Source organism: Rhinopithecus roxellana, chromosome 20 (genome assembly GCF_007565055.1).
Source record: "Rhinopithecus roxellana isolate Shanxi Qingling chromosome 20, ASM756505v1, whole genome shotgun sequence".
In the NCBI taxonomy this organism is placed as follows: Eukaryota; Metazoa; Chordata; class Mammalia; order Primates; family Cercopithecidae; genus Rhinopithecus; species Rhinopithecus roxellana.
In genome coordinates, this window is record NC_044568.1 from 6221682 (window position 1) to 6244637 (window position 22956).

General features: G+C 50.0%; 1 protein-coding gene across 3 annotated transcripts in view; it reads right to left on the minus strand.

Annotated features, from left to right (window-relative positions):
• Nucleotides 1-124: 124 nt before the first annotated feature.
• Nucleotides 125-22956, minus strand: part of DNAJA3 (DnaJ heat shock protein family (Hsp40) member A3) — a 34475-nt gene continuing 11643 nt past the window's right edge. Inside the window, exons 3-12 of one of the 3 annotated variants that reach the window (XM_010353917.2) lie at nucleotides 20871-20954; nucleotides 16234-16434; nucleotides 15090-15242; nucleotides 14343-14490; nucleotides 13122-13186; nucleotides 10557-10685; nucleotides 8638-8753; nucleotides 6344-6441; nucleotides 1975-2091; nucleotides 125-1358 (exon numbers count right to left, since the gene is read on the minus strand). In XM_010353917.2, coding sequence (XP_010352219.1) covers nucleotides 1988-2091; nucleotides 6344-6441; nucleotides 8638-8753; nucleotides 10557-10685; nucleotides 13122-13186; nucleotides 14343-14490; nucleotides 15090-15242; nucleotides 16234-16434; nucleotides 20871-20954 — 1098 coding nt within the window. In that variant the 3' untranslated portion in view covers nucleotides 125-1358; nucleotides 1975-1987. The remainder of the gene's footprint in view (nucleotides 1359-1974; nucleotides 2092-6343; nucleotides 6442-8637; nucleotides 8754-10556; nucleotides 10686-13121; nucleotides 13187-14342; nucleotides 14491-15089; nucleotides 15243-16233; nucleotides 16435-20870; nucleotides 20955-22956) is intronic. The other 2 variants (XM_010353918.2, XM_010353919.2) reach the window with 2 other exon arrangements.

The following is a 22956-nucleotide window of genomic DNA, read 5'->3' on the forward strand; positions in this document are numbered from 1 at the left end:
TGTCTGCCTCTATGTGCTCTGGGTGGGCGTGAGCACAGGATGAGGCCAGCCAAGTCTCCTGTAACCCCCCCATAAGCCACCTGCAGAGGCTGGCTGAATTCTTTCAAAGAAGAAATGACCACAATTTAGGTTTTAAATATCTTTTTGCAATAGATAATCTTATTTACATTAACACAGAATCATTTTACATTCCTAAATCAGACACTAATAGATGCTTTATTTTAGTAAATTATAAAGGAAAACAAAAAGGAAACTATTGAGAAATGTTTCTTCATTAACCTGTCTGACAACAGCCCGAGGATCCTGAAACACATGGAAACTGCGACATGCTACCAGCAGAGGCTGGGGAATGGGTGTTCTGCTCTGGCTGAATGGTGGGGAGCCTTTAACTGCTTAGCCTGTGCTTTCCTTTTCTGAATCAACATTTACACAGGAAAAAACAATGATTAGCACTGAATAATTTAAACACACTTCAGAAAATAGATGTCAACAGTGTAAGTGGGAGAACCAAGACCCTGGCTAGCAACAGTGGCAGGGCTTCAGTTCCCAAGGCAGCTGAAATCTGGCCAGCACAGTGCTGCAGAGGGCTGTGGCTCAGCAGAAGGGCAGGAGCCTTCCATGCCTGGCTTAAAACAACAGGACTCGATGGTCAGGGACAGGCGGCCATCCTGGATGGGGTGGGAGCAAGGACTGTCCATCCTGATAAGGATCACCACCACCCACACGGTCAGGAGCAGAACCCCCAGGGACTCTCTGGGCCTCTATGTGCCTCCCAGGCCCTGAGTGTGCAGCTGCTTGGTACCCCGGGAATAAAGACTAACTGAGCAGAGCAGCTGACGCCTCAGCAGGGCCCCTCATCAGGGGAGGACGGTGCTGATGGGGCCTGGGGGCCCCAGACTCCCATGAAGACAACCTGTGAGGAAGAACTCATTCTGGAACCTCCCGGAGGTTTGCTGAGAAGGAAATTAATCACTTTGTAACTTGGTGCCGCTTAAGGCTTCATTTCTAAGCTGTAAGCATGGCCTTTAATTAAGATCTCCACAACATTCAATTCCAAATTAGAGTTTTAGTCCTACAAGAGTCTAACCGTCTCCCTCTGCCTGAGCCAGGGGCTGTCACCTACCCATGGACAGGAAACTGCCACCAGCCTTCGGGGCTGCATCCTACTCCCCGGGCTGTCCACTGTGACCTTTCTGTGGAGAGAGGTGTTGTCCCATGATTTCGCTGTTGTCAAGGCCATCCAGAGGCTCTGCGGGTGGGAGCTCAGTGCTGCTGTTCTGGAATCCTCCCGTCTCCCAGGTGTCCTGGCCCTGGGAGGGGCTGCTGCTTCCTGGCCTAGTTTCCAGTGGATCTTTTTCCTGAGCCAAAGAGACAGGCAGTTACCTTATACTCAACATCTCAAGGGAACATACCCTGCTGGGGAGCATCTGTTAATCCCTGGAAAGCAGCTGTGCGAAGAGAGGGGCGAGAACCCCAGCCGCTGAGATGAGCGTAGTCAACAAAAGTGGGTCCCAAGATGACAGGGCGAGCAAGCGCTACCCCTGGAGCAGCCCCCAGGCTTGCACAGCCCTGCGCTGTCTACACAGGCGGGCAGCTTCCAAGCAGGCAGGACGTGAGGAGATCTGAGTTCTAGGCCTGGCTCTGCCTGACTCGCCCTTTGTGACCATGGGCAAGCCGGACCCACCACTGTAGGGGGGCTGTACAACAGCCCCCCCATCGCCACCTCCCCAGGAAGAAGACACAGCCAGAGGCTGGCCGCGGCAGCCCAGCCAGTCCTACACTACAGGTTGACTGCCACGTCATCTCTTCCCTAGGCTGAGAGGCCGGCTCCTATTGGAGCTAGGTTTACCACACCTTGGACTGGCACCTGTTCCAACTCCTGGGGATAGGGGCACAATATTGGTTAAAGTGGGAGAAAACCAGGATTAGTTCACAGAGGAAAACAAGGGAAAGAAACCTCCAGGGTTTTCCTACCTCAGCGGGAATATCAGGAGGTAAACATTTTCTTAAGTTTGGAAAGGAATCCCTCCTCGTCCTCCCCAGCCTCACGCCTAGCCTTGCTTCCTGCGGAGCTATCCATGGAGCTGCCACCTGGGCACAAACAGCAGAAAGAACTGGTGTCAGGGGCCCGCACCTCCAAGGTCACATCCCAGGCCCCACCTACCCCGGCCTGGCTACCCAGGGGCCCACATTCAAGGAGCGGCCAAGCACCACCTCAAGAAGAGTGGCGGCCACTCCTAAGATGGCACAGGATGCCTCACCTGGCAGATGACTGAGGTAACAGACCACTCAGAGCCTGAAGGTCTCCCAACTGCCCTTTCAATCATGGACCCACAGCAGGGAAACAAGAAATAGAGATGGACCATGACAGCTGTCTCTATCTGAGCAACAGTGACAAAAACACAGTCAAGTGCCAGACACCTCCCAGGCCAGGACATACACTTCCTTACAGGCAAATGAAAAAAACAAAAAAGGGAGGCACAGAGAGGTTACAGGGTTTACCCAAGGCCCACAGAGCCAACAAGCGGGAGGGAGGAATGAGTGTGAGCCCACGCAGTCTGACTCCAAAGCCGAGACTCTCAACCACCATGCTATTGGCTATAAGAAGGTAAATAATGACGCCAAGAAAAACCCTACTTCTAGACCAAATGACCAGATTCCATGCTGCTGCTGTGTGTAAAGACCCTGCAGAACAGCCTATGTAGGAGTCACGGCCACGCACAATCCTCTGTCATGGGCACTTCATCTCATCTCTCACATCAGCAGTCTATGTTGTCCCCATTTGGGGCGCAACAAGTTGAGCAAGTTGTCCCCATTTGGGGCGCCTAACCTAAGTGCTCTCAACCTGGGGGAGGTGTGCTATTTCTTTAGGGCCCAGGCTGACACCACCTAGAGGTACTTTCTCACACAAACGTGTTACAGATTTGCCAACCACTAGACAAGGAGTGCACACTTTTGTTATGAGTGAGAATATAAACCTGAACTTGGCATGTTAATTGTCGAGCGCATTTTTAATGTGCCCAGAGACCTAGGCCATAACGGAGTAAAGACCTCAGTCTAAGTAAGACAGTGCCTTCGCTAGTGGAAGGTCCAAAGCTTGGTTCCACAGGTCCCCGGGAAGGGGCGAGGCAGGCTACATAAAACAGAGTGAGACCCAGTCTCAAAAAAGAAAAGGCCGGGCGCAGTGGCTCATGCCTGTAATCCTAGCACTTTGGGAGGTCGAGGCGGGCAGATTGCCTGAGCTCAGGAGTTTGAGACTGGCCTCAGCAACATGGTGAAACCCCATCTCTACTAAAATACAAAAACATAGCCGGGGGCGGCGTGCGCGTGTAGTCCCAGCTACTCGGGAGGCTAAGGCAGAATTGCTGGAACCCAAGAGGCAGAGTGTGTTGCAGTGAGCCGAGATCGCGCCACCGCACTCTGGCCTGGGTGACAGAGTGAGACTCTGTCTCCAAAAAAAGCAAAAGAACAATAAGGAGCCATACTGTGTCTCTCACTCAAAAAGTCACATGGTAATTGCAAGCCCCCCCAGTTCCCTCTCTTTTTGCCAGAAGATGGACCTGTTTATCCCTGCAAGTGCTGAGTCTCTAAGCACACCATGGTCTTTCTGGGAGACCAGGGTCAGCTATTAAGGTTTTCAGCAGCTACATTAAGGAATAAAAATAAATAAGATACTAAGCGCATCAAAAACTACGCTGGTCAGGCACAGTGGCTCATGTCTGTAATTCCAACACTCTAGGAGGCCAAGGTGGGAGGATCACTTGAGTCCACGAGTTTGAGGCTGCCATGAGCTATGATTGCACCACTGCACTCCAGGCTGGGCCACGAAGCAAGACTCTGTCTCAACCAAATAAATCCCACTGTTGCTTAAGTTCTCAGGACATGGGAATTATATGTCCTGTAATACTGTCATCTGTGGACGCAAAACTAACTTCCTTCACAGTATGAGAGACTTAATCACTCACAGGCAGCAGACCGACATGTGACAGTGTATGCTTAGGGACACTCTCGCCCTGGCACCCAGGCTGGAGTACAGCGTCGCTGTTGTGACTCACCGCAGCCTTGAGTACTGGGGCTCAAGTGATCTCATCTCAGCTTCCCAGGCAGCTGGTGATGGAGGTGCACGCTACTGCACCTGGCTAGTTTTAAAACCTTTTGTAGAGACAGTCTCACTATATTGCCCAGGCTGGTCTCGAACTCCTGGGTTCAAGTGATCTTCTTGTATTAGCCTCCCAAAGTGCTGGGATTATAGGTGTGAGCCACTGCACCTGGCCTCACCAAGATTTTTAAAAGGAAGAGCCGACAGTGTCTTGCACACAGGAGAAGAAATCCTGGCTGAGTGAGGGAACAGCTGAGTGAGGCTGAGTGATCAGGACAAGGAACCATGAAAGTGACAAAGGATCTCAGTGGATGGCGGAATCAACTCTCAACTTACAGTATCAGAGAGGGGGTCAAAACATCAACTGGTAACCACTAATACCCACCCTCCAATAGAGTAAGCAACACCCACGACCCCACCCAGGGCCCGGCCCTAGCACACCTCAAGCTACCCTGATGGGCGGGAGGAGGGAAGGACAGCTGTCTATGGAGCCAATCTCGCATGTGCAATGATTAGAGTTCCAGGGAACAGCTACACTATGACCAATTCTATTTTAGTTCAAGAGATACAACAAGAATAAAAGATGATAGCATATGTACCAAACCATTAAAATAAGTGATATTCGGAACCTGGTTGGGCTACAGAGTTTTATGGCAGGTGCTTTTTTTTTTTTTTTTTGAGACAGAGTCTCGCTATGTCGCCCAGGCTGGAGTGGAGCAGCACAATCTCAGCTCACTGCAACCTCTGCCTCCCGGATTCAAGCAATTCTCCTGCCTCAGCCTCCTGAGTAGCTAGGATTACAGATGCTCACCACCATACCCGGCTACTTTTTGTATTTTTCTTTTTTAGTAAAGACAGGGTTTCACCATGTTGGTCAGGCTGGTCTCAAACTCCTGACCTCGTGATCCACCCTCCTCGGCCTCCCAAAGCGCTGGGACTACAAGCGAGAGCCACTGCGCCTGGCCTTTTTTGTGTGTGTGACCGAGTCTCACTCTGTCACCCAGGCTGGAGTGCAGTGGCGCGGTCTTGCTCACTGCATCCTCTGTCTCCTCAGTTCAAGCGATTCTCCTGCCTCAGCCTCCCCAGTAGCTGGGATTACAGGCATGCACCACCATACCCAGCTAATTTTTGCATTTTTAGTAGGGACGGGGTATCACCATGTTGTCCAGGCTCCTGACCTCAACTGATCCACCTGCCTCGTCCTCCCAAAGTGCTGGGAGACGAGAGCCATTACGCCATTACATGCGAGAGCCATTGCGCCCAGCCAGCAGCTGCTTTTTAAAAGCGGACTTCCAGTCCCCTAGGAGCAACAGGAGCTCAGTGAAATTCCAGGGACTTCCATCCCAGCCCCTGCCCCTGCCCCTGGAGCTCCAAATCCTCCACTTTATTGAAAAATCTGCCCCCAGCTCCAAACACCTGCTACGAATTACCATGCACTAATCTAAGGCCACGCAAGTTCTGAGAACTCCACCCAGGAGCCAAACAAAACCAAAATAATGCAATGAGGAAAATACGTGCAGCCTGAACCAAGGACCCCCTGGGCACAGCCTGCCCTGCCCTGAGCAGGAGTCCCAGGAAACAGAGGCCCCACCTCCCACGGGAAGAGGGGCTCCAGCTCGGGTACCATTGCCACAGGTGCCCACAGCAGGTGTTCTGGTGACAGATTGCTAACACTCAGCCACTCGCTAGCACGATGTCTGAACTCAGGGTAAATGGTGCATCTGTTCATGGCTAGATGAACTCGGAGTGAGTCCTGCTCTAAAGCAGCGAACTGAGTCCTCTGACTGTGGCTCCACTGCTGTGGCTGCTGTTGTTCAAAAGACACTCTGAAATCCTAGCGGAGTGTCCCAGGTGGGAAGTGCACAAATCCTTCCAATCCATGCTCTCCTTATGCTTTTGAGAGGAGCTCTTAGGGAAGGATTTGTCCAAGGTCACAGGGCAAGTGGCAGAACCAAGGATAGAACTCAGAACACTGGGTCTGAGACACGCAGAGCTGCCTCCAGGAAGTGCCCTGGTGCTCTCACCTCAGCACACGAACATGCACAGAGAGGAGGTGAAGCTTGGACTGGGGGCTGCGGCTCCCTGCCCGGTGTTCCCGCCCACAGCCCCCCTCTTTCAACTGCACATTTTAAAGGCTTCATGAAGAACCCCAAGTGGAAACCCCAACATGCTGCCCTGAATCGTCCATACTCCAGGGGGCTCTGAGGTCCCCACATGTCGCCGCGTAGTCTTCAGACCCCTTACCAGAGCTGGTGAGTGTGACACCATTCACTGTCCCCTCCACATCTGTCTCGTCCTCGGCGTAGCTCAGGATCAGGTTCTGCTGTCGACTCGTTAGCCTCCTGTGGATCAAGCAGAGTCAGCAGCCAAGGCTTCCACCAGGAAGCTTTGGAAGAACTCACAGGCAGCCAGTGCCCTTGAAGCACACGGGAGGAGAGGGACCCAACCCTGGCAGGGGCGGAAACCCTGAGCCAGTGCAGTGGTGAGAACCTAAGGACCACGCCCTCAAAGCTTCTGTACAGAAAAGCTCCTAAAACACCCTAAGTCGTTTAAACAAGTGTCACTATGGCTATACTAAATACAGTTTACAGGAGGGGAAACACATTTTACAAGTGTGTGTGTGAAGCAGGTAAGAAATTATCTAATTATGCCAGGCGCAGTGGCTCATGCCTGTAATCCCAGCACTTTGGGAGGCCAAGGTGGGCAGATCACGAGGTCAGGAAATAGAGACCATCCTGGTCAACAAGGTGAAACCCCGTCTCTACTACAAAAATTAGCTGGGCGTGGCAGTGTGTCCCTGTAGTCCCAGCTACTTGGGAGGTTGAGGCAGGAGAATTGCTTGAACTTGGGAGGTGGAGGCTGCAGTGAGCCGTGATTGCGCCACTGAACTCCACCTGGAGACAGAGCTGGACTCTGTCTCAAAAAAAAAAAAAAAAAAAAAAAAAAGAAAAGAAATTATCTAATTAACAAAAAGCACGAGTGCTCCCGAGGTGAGTCAGGCATGTCCTGCCCTAGGTACTCACAGCACTCTGCCCAGGCTGCCTCTCCAGCTCCTAACAGTGCTAGTAACATCAGTGAGAAAATCAGCGGGCCAGGCATGCTGGCTCACACCTGTAATCCCAGCACTTTGGGAGGACAAGGTGGGCAGATCACCTGAGATCAGGAGTTCGAGACTAGCCTGGCCAGCGACACTCCATCTCTACTAAAAATATAAAAATTATCCGGGTGTGGTGGTAGGCACCTGTAGTCCCAGCAACTTGGGAGGCTGAGGCATGAGAATCACTTGAACCAGGGAGGAGGAGGTTGCAGTGAGCTGAGATGGCACACCACACTCCAGCCTGGGCAACAGAGCGAGAGACTCCTCAAAAAAATGCCAGGCACGGTGGCTCATACCTGTAATCCCAGCACATTGGGAGGCCGAGGCAGGTGGATCAAGAGGTCAGGAGTTCGAGACCAGCCTGACCAACACAGTGAAACCCCGTCTCTACTAAAAATACAAACATTAGCCAGGCGTGGTGGCGGGCGCCTACAGTCCCAGAGGCTGAGGCAAGAGAATGGCGTGAACCTGGGAGGCAGGAGCTTGCAGTGAGCCGAGATCACGCCACTGCACTCCAGCCTGGGCTACAGAGTGAGACTCCGTCTCAAAAAAAAAAAAAGAAAGAAAAAAAACAGGCCGGGCGCGGTGGCTCAAGCCTGTAATCCCAGCACTTTGGGAGGCCGAGATGGGCGGATCATGAGGTCAGGAGATCGAGACCATTCTGGCTAATACGGTGAAACCCCGTCTCTACTAAAAAATACAAAAAACTAGCCGGGCGACGAGGCGGGCGCCTGTAGTCCCAGCTACTCGGGAGGCTGAGACAGGAGAATGGCGTGAACCCGGGAGGCAGAGCTTGCAGTGAGCTGAGAGCAGGCCACTGCACTCCAGCCTGGGCAGCAGAGCAAGACTCCGTCTCAAAAAAAAAAAAAAAAAAAAAAAAGAAAAAAAACAAGAAGAAACTCAATAATAGCAGCAGCAGCAGCGAAGCAATTCCTATGTGTTGTTCATTTAATTCTCCCAGCAACTCCAAGAAGTCGACCAGACCGGCTGGGCGCAGTGGCTCACACCTGTAATCCCAGCACTCTGGGAGGCCGAGGTGGGCGGATCACTAGGTCAGGAGATTGAAGCCATCCTGGCTAACACGGTGAAACCCCGTCACTACTAAAAATACAAAAAATTAGCAGGGTGTGGTGGCGGGCACCTGTAATCCCAGCTACTCAGGAGGCTGAGGTAGGAGAAGTGCTTGAACCCAGGGAGCGGAGGTTGCAGTGAGCTGAGGTGGCGCCACTGCATTCCAGCCTGGGGGACACAGCGAGACTCCATCTCAAAAAAAAAAAAAAAAAGAAGTATACCATTCTATTACACCCACTTTACAGACAGAGAATTCGGGCAGGAACCACCTGACCTATAGGGAGCAGTCCGCTGCCCAAGCCACAGAGGCTCCCAGAGCAGTGCCACCGCAGGGGCAGGCTGGCTTAGACACGGCCTAGGGGGCACTTACTTTGGAACTCGTATCTTGATGTGGATGTAGTGGTCTCCGTAGCCGTAGCTGTTAATCCGGGGGATGCCTTTCCCACCCATGCGAATCTTCTGGTCTGTCTGAGTCCCAGGGGGGATCTATAAAGAAAGAAAATCTGTGGTTTCCCCTGGTCCCCAGTTGCTCAAATAAAAAGTTTTCACTACATGAAGACAATCTTGATAGGAATTCGTTGAAAAGAACTACCACTGGCTCACGCCTGTAATCCCATCACTTTGGGAGATTGAGATGGGTTGATCACGAGGTCAGGAGTTCAAGACCTGCCTGGTGAACATGGTGAAACCCCGTCTCTACTAAAAATACAAAAATCAGCCCGGCATGGTAACGTGCACCTGTAATCTCAGCTACTCGGGAGGCTGAGGCAGGAGAATTGCTCGAACCCAGGGAGGCGGAGGTTGCAGTGAGCCGAGACTGTGCCACTGCACTCCAGCTCTCGGTGACAGAGCAAGACTCCATCTCGGGGGGAAAAAAAAGCCAGGCACAGCAGCTCACGCCTGTAATCCCAGCACTTTGGGGGGCCAAGGCAGGTGGATCACGAGTCAGGAGATCGAGACCATCCTGGCCAACACGGTAAAATCCGATCTCCAACAAAACACAAAAAATTAGCTAGGCATGGTGGCGCATGCCTGTAGTCCCAGCTACTCAGGAGGCTGAGACGGGAATCGCTTGAACCTGGGAGGCGAAGCACCACTACACTCCAGCCTGATGACAGAGCAACACCCTGCTGTCTCAAAAAAAAAAAAAAAGAATGGCCACTGGGCTGGGCACAGTGGCTCACGCCTGTAATCCCAGCACTTTGTGAGGCTGAAGCGGGTGAATTGCCTGAGCTCTGGAGTTCAAGACCACCCTGGGAAACACAGTGAAACCCTGTCTCTACTAAAATACAAAAAATTAGCTGGGTGTGGTGGCGTGCGCCTGTAATCCCAGCTACTTGGGAGGTTGAGGCAGGAGAATCACTTGAACCCTGGATGTGGGGGTTGCAGTGAGCCAAGATTGTGCCATTGCACTCCAGCCTGGACGACAGAGTGAGACTCCAGCTCAAAAAAAAAAAAAAAAAAAAAAAAAAAAAAAAAAAAAAAAAGAACTGCCACTTGGGTTTCTGGGCCAAGCCCGCCCACAAGCACATGGAAATAAGCTAAGTTGGGTCTGCCCAGAGCAGAGCCTGTGACTAGGATGAGGGGGCAGGAGTTTGGGCAAGTGAGCCCAGGAAGCAGGAGTGAGGGAGCGAAGCAGGAAACGCCAATACAGGGTGTGTGGCTGAGGTCGCTCCCTGGCCCTCGGAACCACAGGACCCTGGAGAAGCCAAGGAACAGCCCCCAGATGGAGGAGAAAGCCTTGGCCCAAAATGCCCACCTCCTTGGTGGAGGTTATCCCAAGGTTCCCCACAAAGAAGCTGGAGAAGGTTCTGAGGCGCATACAGAGAATGAAGTGGCCTGGAAGTGGGAGGAGCAGGAGGGGCAGATCAAGAGAGAGGTGGGGGATAGGTGAGGGCAGCACACAGGCAGCCATCACTGTGGCCAAAGAGATGTGCACAGCCCCAGAGACTTCTGCTCTTGGAGCCAGACGCTGGACAGAAGCAAGAGCAGAGAACACACCCCAGGGTGAACCTCTCTGTGTCCTGGGTGTGCCCAGTTCCCAGGCCCCGCTAACCAGTGTGGGAGTGATGCCAGCCAGTAACTGCTTCCCATGCGATTATAGAGTCAAGGCCTGTGGCTCGTGGTCCACACTCAAGGAGCAATCTAAAATTCCTCATGTCCTCCCCTGTGAGTACCCCCCAAAATGCTGGTCACTCATGGGTTCCAGGCCACTGGTCAGTTCTTTTCCATTTCAGAAAAAGAACAATAAAGTACAAGGGTGACAAAGGCATTCTCACACCCTCTTACCGTCAGGTTGATCGTCTCGTACAGGCCCTGGGCTCTGGCTGTCCCCCCAAGAAGAGCTTGAGCTATAGAAATAAAGAGGTCGGAGTGGATGTCTGCGCCGTCCCTCCGGAACACAGGGCTTTTCTGCACCTAAGGTCAAACATGACAGATGCATGTGAAGATAAGTCCACTGCAGACTAAACACCAGCTGCGTGCCTGGCCAGGCCCAAGCTCAGACTTGACAAACTTCACACCCCTTCCATACATAAAGCACAGTGTTGAGGCAAAGAACTGTCGTTCCACCAAGGTGACACCATCATAAGCCCAGGAATGACATATTCTACATATTTCAACACTGCAATATTCTACACATTTGCACACCGAAACGGAAGCGCGCCTGGATTTCCTCAGTCTCAGATCAAGTCATTCAATTGTGAAGGGAAATAAAAACGTAAAACTGGCTTTTGAACTTTTTTTTTTTTTTTGAGACGGAGTCTCGCTCTGTCGCCCGGGCTGGAGTGCAGTGACCAGATCTCAGCTCACTGCAAGCTCCGCCTCCCGGGTTTACGCCATTCTCCTGCCTCAGCCTCCCGAGTAGCTGGGACTACAGGCGCCTGCCACCTCGCCCGGCTAGTTTTTTGTATTTTTTAGTAGAGACGGGGTTTCACCGTGTTAGCCAGGATGGTCTCGATCTCCTGACCTCGTGATCCACCCATCTCGGCCTCCCAAAGTGCTGGGATTACAGGCTTGAGCCACCGCGCCCGGCCTGAACTTTTTTTTTAATCTTACTTTAGCCAGGCATGGTGGTTCACACCTGTAATCCCAGCACTTTGAGAGGCCAAGGTGGGTGGATCACCTGAGGTCAGGAGTTTGACACCAGCCTGGTCAACATGGTGAAACCCCGTCTCTACTAAAAATACAAAAATTAGCCAGGTGTGGTGGCAGGTGTCTGTAATCCCAGCTACTCAGGAGGCTGAGGCAGGAGATCCGATTGAACCTGGGAGATGAAGGTTGCATTGAACAGAGATCACACCACTGCACTCTAGCCTGAGCAACAGAGCAAGACTCCATCTCAAAAACAACAACAACAACAACAACAAAATCTTACTTTATTAGGAAGTATAGGCTAGCCGTGGTGGCTCACGCTTATAATCCCAACACTTTGGGAGGCCAAGGTGGGTGGATTACCTGAAGTCAGGAATTCGAGACCAGCCCGGCCAACATGGTAAAACCCCGTCTCTACTAAAAATACAAAAATTAGCTAGGTGTGGTGGCGCATGCCTGTAATCCCAGCTACTCAGGAGGCTGAGGCATGAGAATCCCTTGAACCTGGGAAGTGGAGGTTGCAGTGAACTGAGATCACGCCACTTGCACTCCAGCCTGGGCAACAGAGCAAGACTCTGTCTCCAAAAAAAGGAAAAAAAAAACGGGCAGAGTAAATAATATAACAAGCGTGTCATACCCACAACCCAGTGGAGGTATCACAGGCTGGGTGCCGTGGCTCACACTTGTAATCCCAGCACTTTGGGAGGCCAAGGTGGGTGGATCATTTGAACCCTGGGGTTTGAGACCAGCCTGGGCAATATGGTGAAACCCCATCTTTACTAAAAATACAAAAATCAGCCGGGCCTGGTGGTATGCACCTGTGGTCCCAGCTACTCAGGAGGCTGAGGTGGGAAGACCACCTGAGCCCAGGGAGTCTGAGGCTGCAGTGAGCCAAGATCGCCCTACTGCATTCCATCCTAGGCAACAAAGCAAGACCCTACCTCAAAAAAATAAAGTAAAATAAACTAAAACATCATAAATACAGGTGAGTCTTGCCTTCCTCAGCCAACCACGACCCTGACTTTAGCATTTATCATTCCTTTGAGCTTCTATTTACTATGTATCTCCAAGTCCCTAAATAATACATAATGCCATCTCACATGCCTTAAAACTTTACGTAGATGGTCTCTGAGGCCCTATAGCCACTGGCAAGCTGCCTTCCATCCCTGCTGTCCGTACCTGCAACGCCTGGAGCACCCCTTGAGTGCAGCTCTCACTCTTTCCTTCCGACTACCCTGCAGCAGCCTCTGACCACCACGGCTCACTGAGCCATTCTCTTGTTGGAGGAAGGCGGTGTCTTGCTACCATGGACAGGACTCTCGTGCACCCCTTTGTACCCATTGCCTGCTAGGCTTGTGTGGGTTTTTCTCAAGTGTACACATAGGAGGGAAATTGCCAGTAGAAGCCATTTTCATTAATGTTTCCACCATCTCAGAAAACCAAGGTTTGCCCCTGTATACAGTATGTAAAATTATAACTTTCACACTCACTGCCTCATCAACAATCTTATCATAAAAACGCAAGATGTTTTCTGTATTTTTGTGACCTGTATTTCTAACTTGTTAACATCTTGAAGAAGTTGTCTTCTCACCACACAAGGCACAGAACTTTGAAGGTAACTCTAGGTGGCCACTGTGCCCCTCAGAAACATGAATGGCAAGACATGTTTCTGTGAAGCTTTGACTGCATGGAGCAGCCTCAGCCACATCCACCCGAAGAGAGGAAGGGCCCAACAGAAGCTGTGCGGGACAGAGCACCTACCCTGAACGTGATGAAAATTTCCCTTTTCCCCACAGGCATCCTCACGGTCTGGCCATCCTCGACTCCTACAAGGGACGTTAGAAAGGAAGCAGTTAGGCAGAGCCCGGTGGCTCATGCCTGCAATCCCAGCACTTTGGGAGGCTAAAGCGGGCAGATCATGACGTCAAGAGATCAAGACCATCCTGGCCAACATGGTGAAACCCCGTTTCTAATAAAAATACAAAAATTAGCTGGACGTGTCAGTGTGCGCCTGTAGTCACAGCTACTCGGGAGGCTGAGGGAATAGAATCGCTTGAACCCAGGAGGTGGAGGTTGCAGTGAGCCGAGATTACTCCACTGCACTCCAGCCTGGCAACAGAGCGAGACACCATGTTAAAAAAAAGAAAAAAGAAAAAAAGAAAAAAAAAGAAAGGGGGCAGTTATTTTGAGACCGCCCACAGCACTTTCCACCCAAGATCCACTTGTAACCCACAGCTTCTTCCCCACTCCTGTTTCTTATTAACGAGGAACAATGACATTATGTAAGAGGCACATGGGTAACCTTCCAGAGATGCAACGCAAGACACCTGATGACTCAGCACCTGCCTCAGGCCTGGTCTATGTAGCACCTCAGGGAGTTCACGGTCTTACTGGGGTGATGGGTGTTAACCAAACAATAGCACTAATGCACAACTACAAACACAGAAATGTTCTTCAAAGCAAATGCTCACAACTCTAGAGAAAGGGATATCTAAAGAACAGGGAGGAGGGCGTGAGGCTTGCTAGGGAAGGGATACTCAAGCTGGGATCTCCAAGATGAACAAAGTTAACCCAAAAAAGAAAGCAGAAAGTGAGTTTCAGGCAAGGGAACAGTAGACGTGGACTGGGGGGTGGGATCTGTGGAGCTGATGTAGATAGGGTGGCAGTGGGGACAATGATGGCTTCGGTGACTAAGACAGAGGAGAGAGGAGAGGAGCCCGGGGGTTGGAAGCTGCTCCCTCACCAGGAAGAAGCAGAGCAGGCACATCAGGTCTCTTCTCCCCAGTGTGACACTCAAAGTGTAGATTCTAAGGATAACTGGCACAAATAGAAAGATTCAAGGAGACTCTAGTTCCTCCTCCAGCCTGGGGCTCCAGGGCCCCAACCATAACTTCTACTAAGAGCCCACTCACACAGAGTGCGGTGGCCTCAGCCCTTTCCGCCGTCTCCAAGCTCCTGGACATGGTGGGCCCAAACACCCACCTGCAGGCACAGGGACCATCACTCGCTTTTTCTGCTTGGCTTGTCCTGCTCCCCTGCAGACCACACAGGGCGTTATGATGATGGAGCCACGGCCACCACATCTCCTACACGTGGAACGCATCACAAAAGGGCCTGTGTTGATGGTTTCCTGATAAAAACAAGAAAAATGGTAACCTAACTATGCAGGTAAACCGATGGGTGGTTCTGGGACCACAATGTGCGTAAGAAAAATGTCTCTTTAAGGCTTGTTTTTTATGTGCATGTGCACTCAAACATACTGCCTAGGAACCCAGGTGCAGGGCATCAGAGTCTGTTCATCTTATTTTCTAGAACACACAAACTTCTGCACTCCAGATCATCAACCTGACCATACGACACTGAAAAATGTGATACCGCCTCTTACAGAAGTACCTGACGACTCCTGGGAGCTGAGCAGTACATTTAAAAAAGATTATTCCCCCTTGAATTACAAAAGCAATTGTTAGAAAAATAATGAAGAAAGTGACAACTGGATGCAATCCCCTGCCCCACCCCCGGAGCTGCTGTGCTCTGGTTGCTGAGCCTGCGATGCCAGGGAAGGAGGAGCACAGGCTCGTCTCCTCAGGGTCACGGGGGAAAGACAGATAGGCTGAGTTCACCAACTCCCTCCACTCCTAGCATAAGTTCTCTGGGAGCAGTGCCACAACCAGCTCTTCTCACGGTCAGTGGCGCAAGCCGTGGGAGGTGGAGTCTTGGGCAGACCCTTACCATGCCGGAGCCACCGCAGTAGTGGCAATGCTGCACCTTGGTGCCGGGCTCGTTCCCCTTGCCGTTGCAGCGCTCACAGGTGTCCATGATGTTCACGGTGAATTCCTTGTTGACCCCCTTTGCAGCCTGATTGAATGTCAACTCCATGATGTACTGAAGAAACCAAGGGACAGCCTCTCAACTTTTGTTTGCAACGACCAAAACTGATGCTTGGCTCTAAAGGGAAAGGAGGGCACTGGCCCACATTTTCAGTCACTCTTTCACCACTGTACTTACTTGCACTCTGCCAGGTAAGCACAGGTAGGACTCACTGAACCAATTCTGCCCTAGTCTTTGGGATTTGTAAGAGATAATGTGACTTAAATGAAAACATACTTTCAATAAACTGAAAATGTTCACAGATAAATACTCATACATGGTACTTAAAAAGGAGCCTGAAGGCCGGGCGCGGTGGCTCAAGCCTGTAATCCCAGCACTTGGGAGGCCGAGACGGGCGGATCACGAGGTCAGGAGATCGAGACCATCCTGGCTAATACGGTGAAACCCCGTCTCTACTAAAAAATACAAAAAACTAGCCGGGCAACGAGGCGTGCGCCTGTAGTCCCAGCTACTCGGGAGGCTGAGACAGGGGAATGGCGTGAACCCGGGAGGCGGAGCTTGCAGTGAGCTGAGAGCCGGCCACTGCATTCCAGCCTGGGCGGCAGAGCAAGACTCCGTCTCAAAAAAAAAAAGGAGCCTGAATGATCCACAATCATAACTTAGATCATAAATATATCCCCTCTCTCTTCCACTCTGACAGTGTTTTATAAAGACATGAGAGAGGATCAGCAGTGCCTTCCCAGCAGACAGAGCTCTCCTGGAACACTGTACAGATGAGAGACAACACTCACACCCTCAGCGTGGGCTCTGAAAGCCTTCGGTGCTGCCTGACTCTGCAACTGTGAAGAATACCATCAGAATGGATGTACTCATTACTACCCATGCGATTTTTCAAATACTGAAATTATTTCCTACTAAAATGGCTGCCTCCAGATCACTCCATTTAAGCTGCCTTGCCTTTCTGAGAAACAGAATCTGATAAAACAATTTGTTTGACCCATACTTAGTCTAAAATCTGATTAATTCTTCAAAGCGAGGAACTTACTTCCTGAGGCTGATCAAACACAGTCTGGAAATCTCCAAACGAAGAGGAAGAGAACTCCCCGAAGATCTTCCTGAACAGCTCCTCGGGGTCCACAGTGGGGCCTCCCTTCCAGTAGCTATGCTGGGAGCCGCTGGCCCCAGAATCGAAGCCCGCAGAGCCGTAGGCATCGTACTGCTTCCTCTTCACCTCATCACTCAAAACCTACAGCAAAAGGCAGAGCCACTGGGCATCCTGGGTCCACCAAGGCCCAGGAATACAGACAAGAGTTCACAGCAAATAAGGCAGCCATAACATTTACTAACTGGCCCTGTGTGCAAACACATCCTATGAGGTTGGGGTGGGCCTGTGACTTTAGCACCCAGAATAGGGACGAGATGACCAAACTGAATGCTAAGTGTAGGGCGTGAAGTGCTTCCAAAAGTCTCACGAACTCTCCCAGGGGTCGCGCGTGCTGGGGAAATGTTTGTGTTGATCCTCGCTCGACCTCACAGGCACCCTGGATTCTTCACAGATTCACACTTCACCTCTCTCCTCAGGAGACATTACCTTGTAGAGAATTTAGGCTTCCTACGCTTACCTTCATCGACAGGTCTTCTGCAAGCCAGAACAACCGGAGTAACAAGTAGAAGTAACACAGCGACAACAGCCGTGCTGCAATCCTAGCTCACTGCAGCCTCAACCTCCCAAGTTGAAGCAATCCTCCCGCCTCAGCCTCCCGAGTATCTGGGTCTACAGGCGCACACCACAATGCCTGGCAAATTTTTTAATTTTTGGAGAGACAGGGTCTTGCTATATTGCCCAGGCTGCTTTAAACTCCTGGTCTCAAGCAATCCTCCCACTTCGACCTCCCAAAATGCTGGGATTACAGGCATGAGTCATTGGGCCTGGCTCACAAAACTGTTCATAAGGACTAACTACCTCAAAAACGGGGATTAGGGAGGGGCAAAAAAAAATGTAGTATTCACTTTGTATCTTTTCTTTTTTTTTGAGACAGAGTCTTGCTCTGTCACCAGGCTGGAGTGCAGTGGCACGATCTCGGCTCACTGCAACCTCTGCCTCCCGGGTTCAAGTGATGCTCCTGCCTCAGCCTCCCGAGTATCTGTGACTAAAGGCACGCACCACCACCATGTCCAGCTAATTTTTTTGTATTTTTAGTACAGACAGGGTTTCACCATGTTTGCTAGGATGGTCTCGATCTCTTAGCCTCGTGATTCGCCTGCCTCAGCCTCCCAAACGGCTGGGATTACAGGCGTGAGCCACCACGCCTGGCCCTCACTTTGTACCTTTTTTTATGTGTTTTACTTTTTTTTTTCTTTAATTAAAAAGACACTGCCCTAGGCTGAGTATGGTGGCTCACACCTGTAATCCTAGGACTTTGGGAAGCCAAGGCAGGTGGACTGCTTGAGTTCATGAGTTCAAGACCAGCCTGGGCAACATGGTGAAACCCATCACACGAAAAATATAAAAACATTAGCCAAGAATGGTGGTGCACGCCTACAGTTCCAGCTAGTTGGGAGACTGAGGTGGGAAAATTGCTTGAGCACGGAGGTTGAGGTTGAGGCTGCAGTCAGCCGTGACTGCACCACTGCACTCCAGCCTGGGCAACAAAGTGAGACCCTATCTCAAAAAAAAAAAAAAAAGGCACTGTCCTTAAGGCCAAACAGAATAGAGTATGCGTCCTCCAAAGCAAAAGACACTTCCACCTAGAATGGAGGGGGACGAAGAAAACAGGTGGAGGACAGCTTGGTGCCTAGGGTAATTCTTAGGGCACCCAGTTCAGACGCAAAGGAAGAAGGTTGGCAGAGGAAGAGACAGGTAGGAGTCCATGACTTCCTGGTGGCTTTTATCTCCTGGTTCCAGCCCTTCTCAAGGAATTGCTGCTACTCTTGGGTTCTGAGGCTTGGTCCTTTTAATAACATCCCCCTTGGAGATGGAAGTAAGCAAAATGGTGGATTAGGACTCTCCAAAACTCATCCCCCTGGCAGAAACATCAAATCAACTATCCATGTGGAAAAATACATTCACAAGAATAACATCCCCCCTACCCCATTAAAAACTGAATCTGCTGGGTGCAGTGGGGAACCGGTAGTCCCAGCTATTCAGGAAGTTGAGGTTGAGGCAGGAAGACTGCTTGAGGCCGAGTCTGAGGCTGCAGGGAGCCGTGATCTCGCCACTACACTCCAGCCTAGGCAACAGAGTGAGACCTCAACTCTTTTATTTATTTATTTTTTGACTGGGAGTCTCGCTCTGTTGCCCAAGCTGGAGTGCAATGGTGTAATCTTCGGCTCACCGATGCCTCCTGGGTTCAAGCAATTCTCCAGCCTCAGTCTCCCGAATAGCTGGGATTACAGGCGCCCACCAGCACACCTGGCTAATTTTTGTATTTTTAGTACAGACAGGGTTTCACCATATTGGGCAAGCTGGTCTCTTGGCCAGGCTGGTCTCAAACTCCTGACCTCGTGATCCGCCTGCCTTGGCCTCCCAAAGTGCTGGGATTATAGGGATTATAGACGTGAGCCACTGCACCTGGCTGAGACTTCAACTCTTAAAAATAAATAAATAGGCCGGGAGCGGTGGCTCACGCCTGTAATCCCAGCACTTTGGGAGGCTGAGGCGGGCAGATCACGAGGTCAGGAGATCAAGACCATTCTGGCTAACACGGTGAAACTCCGTCTCTGCTAAAAATACAAAAAAAATTAGCCGGGCATGGTGGCGGGCGCCTGTAGTCCCAGCTACTCAGGAGGCTGAGGCAGGAGAACGGAGTGAACCCGGAGGCGGAGCTTGCAGTGAGCGGAGATCGCGCCACTGCACTTCAGCCTGGGCGACAGAGCGAGACTCCGTCTCAAAAAAAATAAAAATAAATAAATAAATTTAATCTTATCTCCATAGAAGTAGGTTCCAAGACTCTTCAGTTATGTTATCCATTAGTTTGAGTTACTTAATAAAAACAAATTATTTTAAAATTGCCCTAGTAAATAAACCTTTCATTAGATCTAGTTGACAGACATCTACTCAAAAAAGATTTACTGAATTGAGGCTGTTCTTGTATGTGGCTGTCCCCTCCTGTAGATATACGAGCTCCTATATATCCTGAACGCCATTAGACGGCCAAAGTTGGCCAGGTGTGGTGCCTTGCACCTACAATCCCAGTACTTTGAGAGGCCCAGGCAGGAGGATCTCTTGAGCCCAGGAGTTCAAGACCAGGATGAGCAACATAGAGGGACCCTGTCTCTTAACCAAAGAAAAGATGGTCAAAACATCTGGGGAACAGGTCTACTTTCAGAAAACTATGGAAGTGGTCAACAGCTGTTTTCAGAGATTTGTCCTCTGATTACATTGTAAATTCTTATAGGACAAAAATGGGCTTCTACTTTTACAATAACTGCTATCCCCAAAAAGCAGTGATGCCCTGAGGTGGAGGAAGGGGGTGTTACTGAATAAGGGCTGAATTAATTAATCCAGCTGTGAGTTCCCAAATCCAGCTACAAGTCTAAATTACCTGGGGAACTTTATTAGTATAGATTATTGGATCCTGCTTTTTTTTTTTTAAGAGGGAGTCTTGCTCTGTCACCCAGGCTGGAGTGCAGTGGCACGATCTCGGCTCACTGCAAGCTCCACCTCCTGGGTTCACACCATTCTCCTGCCTCAGCCTCCCCAGCAGCTGGGACTACAGGCTAATTGTTTTGTATTTTTAGTAGAGATAGGGTTTCATCGTGTTAGCCGGGATGGTCTCTATCTCCTGACCTCGTGATCCACTCGCCTCGGCCTCCCAAAGTGCTGGGATTACAGGCATAAGCCACCACGCCCGGCCTGGATCCCATTCTTCATTGAGATTCCAAGTTAGTCTTAGAATTTTTTTTTTTTTTTTGAGAGGTCTTGTTCTGTTGCCCAGAACATAGTGCTACGGTACAATCATGGCATCATGGGTCACTGCAGCCTTGAGCCCCTCAAGTGATGAACCTGACTCAGCCTCCCAAGTAGCTGGGTTTACAGGTGCGCCACTACCATGCCTGGTGATATACTTTTTTTTTTTTTGTAGAGATGGGGTCTCACTACATTGCCCAAGCTGGTCTCAAACTCCTAGGGTCAAGCCAACTCCTGAGATCAAGTGATCCTCCTGACAGTCTCCCAAAGTGCTAGGACTACAAGAGTGAGCCACCATGCTTGGCCTGGAATCTCTCTTTTTTTTTTTTTTTTTTTTTTTTTTGAGGACGAAGAATGGACTCGGTCGCCAGGCTGGAGTGCAGTGGCAGGATCTCAGCTCACTCCAGCTCCGCCTCCCAGGTCACGGACATTCTCCTGCCTCCGCCTCCAAGTAGCTGGGACTACAGGCGCCCGCTCAATCGCAAGGCAGTTTTTGTATTATTTTTAGAGACGGGGTTTTCCGTATTAGCCAGATGGTCTCGATCTCCCTGACCTTGTGATCCGCCCGTCTCGGCCTCCAAAGTTGCTGGGATTACAGGCTGAGCCACCCGCCGGCCGGCCTCTTTTTTTTTTTTTAACAAGATGACTTAGTGCAGGGAAATGGCTTCACACTGGACTGTATGACACACCAGGCTGCCCCAGGTAGCAACGCAACCTTTGATTCACACACATAGCTATAACAGCAGTGGCTGCATGCACCAAAGTCGTGTTACCTCATAGGCTTCTGCCAGCTGGGAGAACTTCTCCTTGGCTTTGGGATCATCCTGATTTGTGTCGGGGTGATACTTCTTGGCAAGCTAAGGGAAAAACATGAGAAATTATTTCAGATACAACATGAACCCCAAATACCAGACACAACAGAACCCCAGATACCAGTCATAATTATGTTTCCTTTATCAAAGTTGTCTTTCGGCCGGGTGCAGTGGCTCACGCCTGTAATCCCAACACTTTGGGAAGCGAAGGCAGGCAGATCACTTAAGCTCAGGAGTTCAAGACCAGCCTGGGCAACATGGCGAAACCCCTCTCCACCAAAAATACAAAAAATTAGTCAGGCATAGTGGCACAAGCCTGTGGTCCCAGCTACTCAGGAAGCTGAAACACGAGAATCACTTGAACCTGGGAGGTAGAGGTTGCAGTGAGCAGAGATCAAGCCACTGCACTCCAGCCTAGGTGACGGAGTTAGACTCTGTTCCCCCACCCCACAAAATAATAATAATAATGATCTGTTTTAATGTACCCATCTCTTAACTTGAGGGCAGGAACTAATTCTGATGTATCTTTGCCCTTAGCACCCAGCATGGCTTAGAATAGGTTAATGAACAAAAAAGAAAAACAAAATTTTAAAAAGGGGGCCGGGTGCAGTGGCTCATGCCTATAATCCCAGCACTCTGGGATGCTGAGCTGGGTGGATCACCAGAGTTCAGGAGTTTGAGACCAGCGTGGCCAACATGGTGAAACCCCATTTCTACTAAAAATACAAAAATTAGCCAGGTGTGGTTGCGCACGCCTATAAACACAGGTACTCGGAAGGCTGAGGCAGGAGAATCGCTTGAGCCTGGGAGGCAGAGGCTGCAGTGAGCCAAGATTGCACCACTACACTCCAGCCTGAGCAAGAGAGCGAGACTCTGTCTGAAAAAAGGAAAAATTTTAAAAAAGGAAAGAAAATGACTGAATAAATAGACCGTTTCTGCTGTTTCAATTATTTTTGTAAGTACATAAAATACAGTAATTGCTACAGCTTTACCTGATCTTTTTACTTGCACGCCTAAAAACTTGAATGGTTCTCTAAATTAAGTATTTCTCTTAAATTATGTCTCTAGGACTTGCTAAGGGCCTCAAATCAACTGTCATGTGAATTCAACCCAGCCTCCATCTTTTCAATCTTTTCCCACTCTTGGATCAGGCACCTGACTCTTGAGCTCAGGAAGAGACAGGCCATTCGCTATTCACAGGCCAGGATCTCTGCTTCCTGTCCCCATGCCTCTGTTCATTCCATTACAACCCAATTAAAAAAAAAGACAACCCAATTAAAAGAGGGCAATGGATCCAAACACACATTTCTCCAAAGACATACTAATGGCCAACATGCACCAGAAAAGATGCTCAACATCATTAGTCACCAGGGAAAAAGCAAATAGAAACTTTAACGAGATAGCATTTCATATTCACTAGGGTAGTAATTAAAAAGACAGATGATAATAAGTGTTCACTGGAATGTGGAGAAATCATGGCCCTCTTATGCTGCTGGTGGGAATGTAAAATGGTGCAGCTGCTTTGAAAAAGGCTGGCAGCTTCTCAAAAGGTTAAACATCCACTTACCATAGGACTCAGCAACTATACTCCTAAATATCCAAGAGAACTGAAAACATGTCTACACAAAAACTTACATATGAATGTCTATATAGCAGCACTGTTCATGACAGCAAAAAGTGGAAAATATCCAAATGTCTATCAAACGATGAAGAAACAAAATGTGATCAATCCATGCAACAGATTATTTGAGTATGAAAAGGGATGAAGTATTGACACAAGCTACAACACAGATGAGCCTTGAAAACATTCTGTGAATGAAAGAAGCCAGACACACAAAAGGATACATATCCTATGATTCCCTGTATATGAATATTCAGAATCGGTGATCCAAAGAGGCAGAACGCAGGTTAGCAGCTGCCAGGGACCGGGGAGAAAGGACACTGGAGGAGGGTGCTAATGAACACAGGATTTCTTTTTGAGGTAATGAAAATGTCCTAACGTTGACTGTGGTGGCAGCTGCACAACTCCAGTGAAGTGTGCACTTAT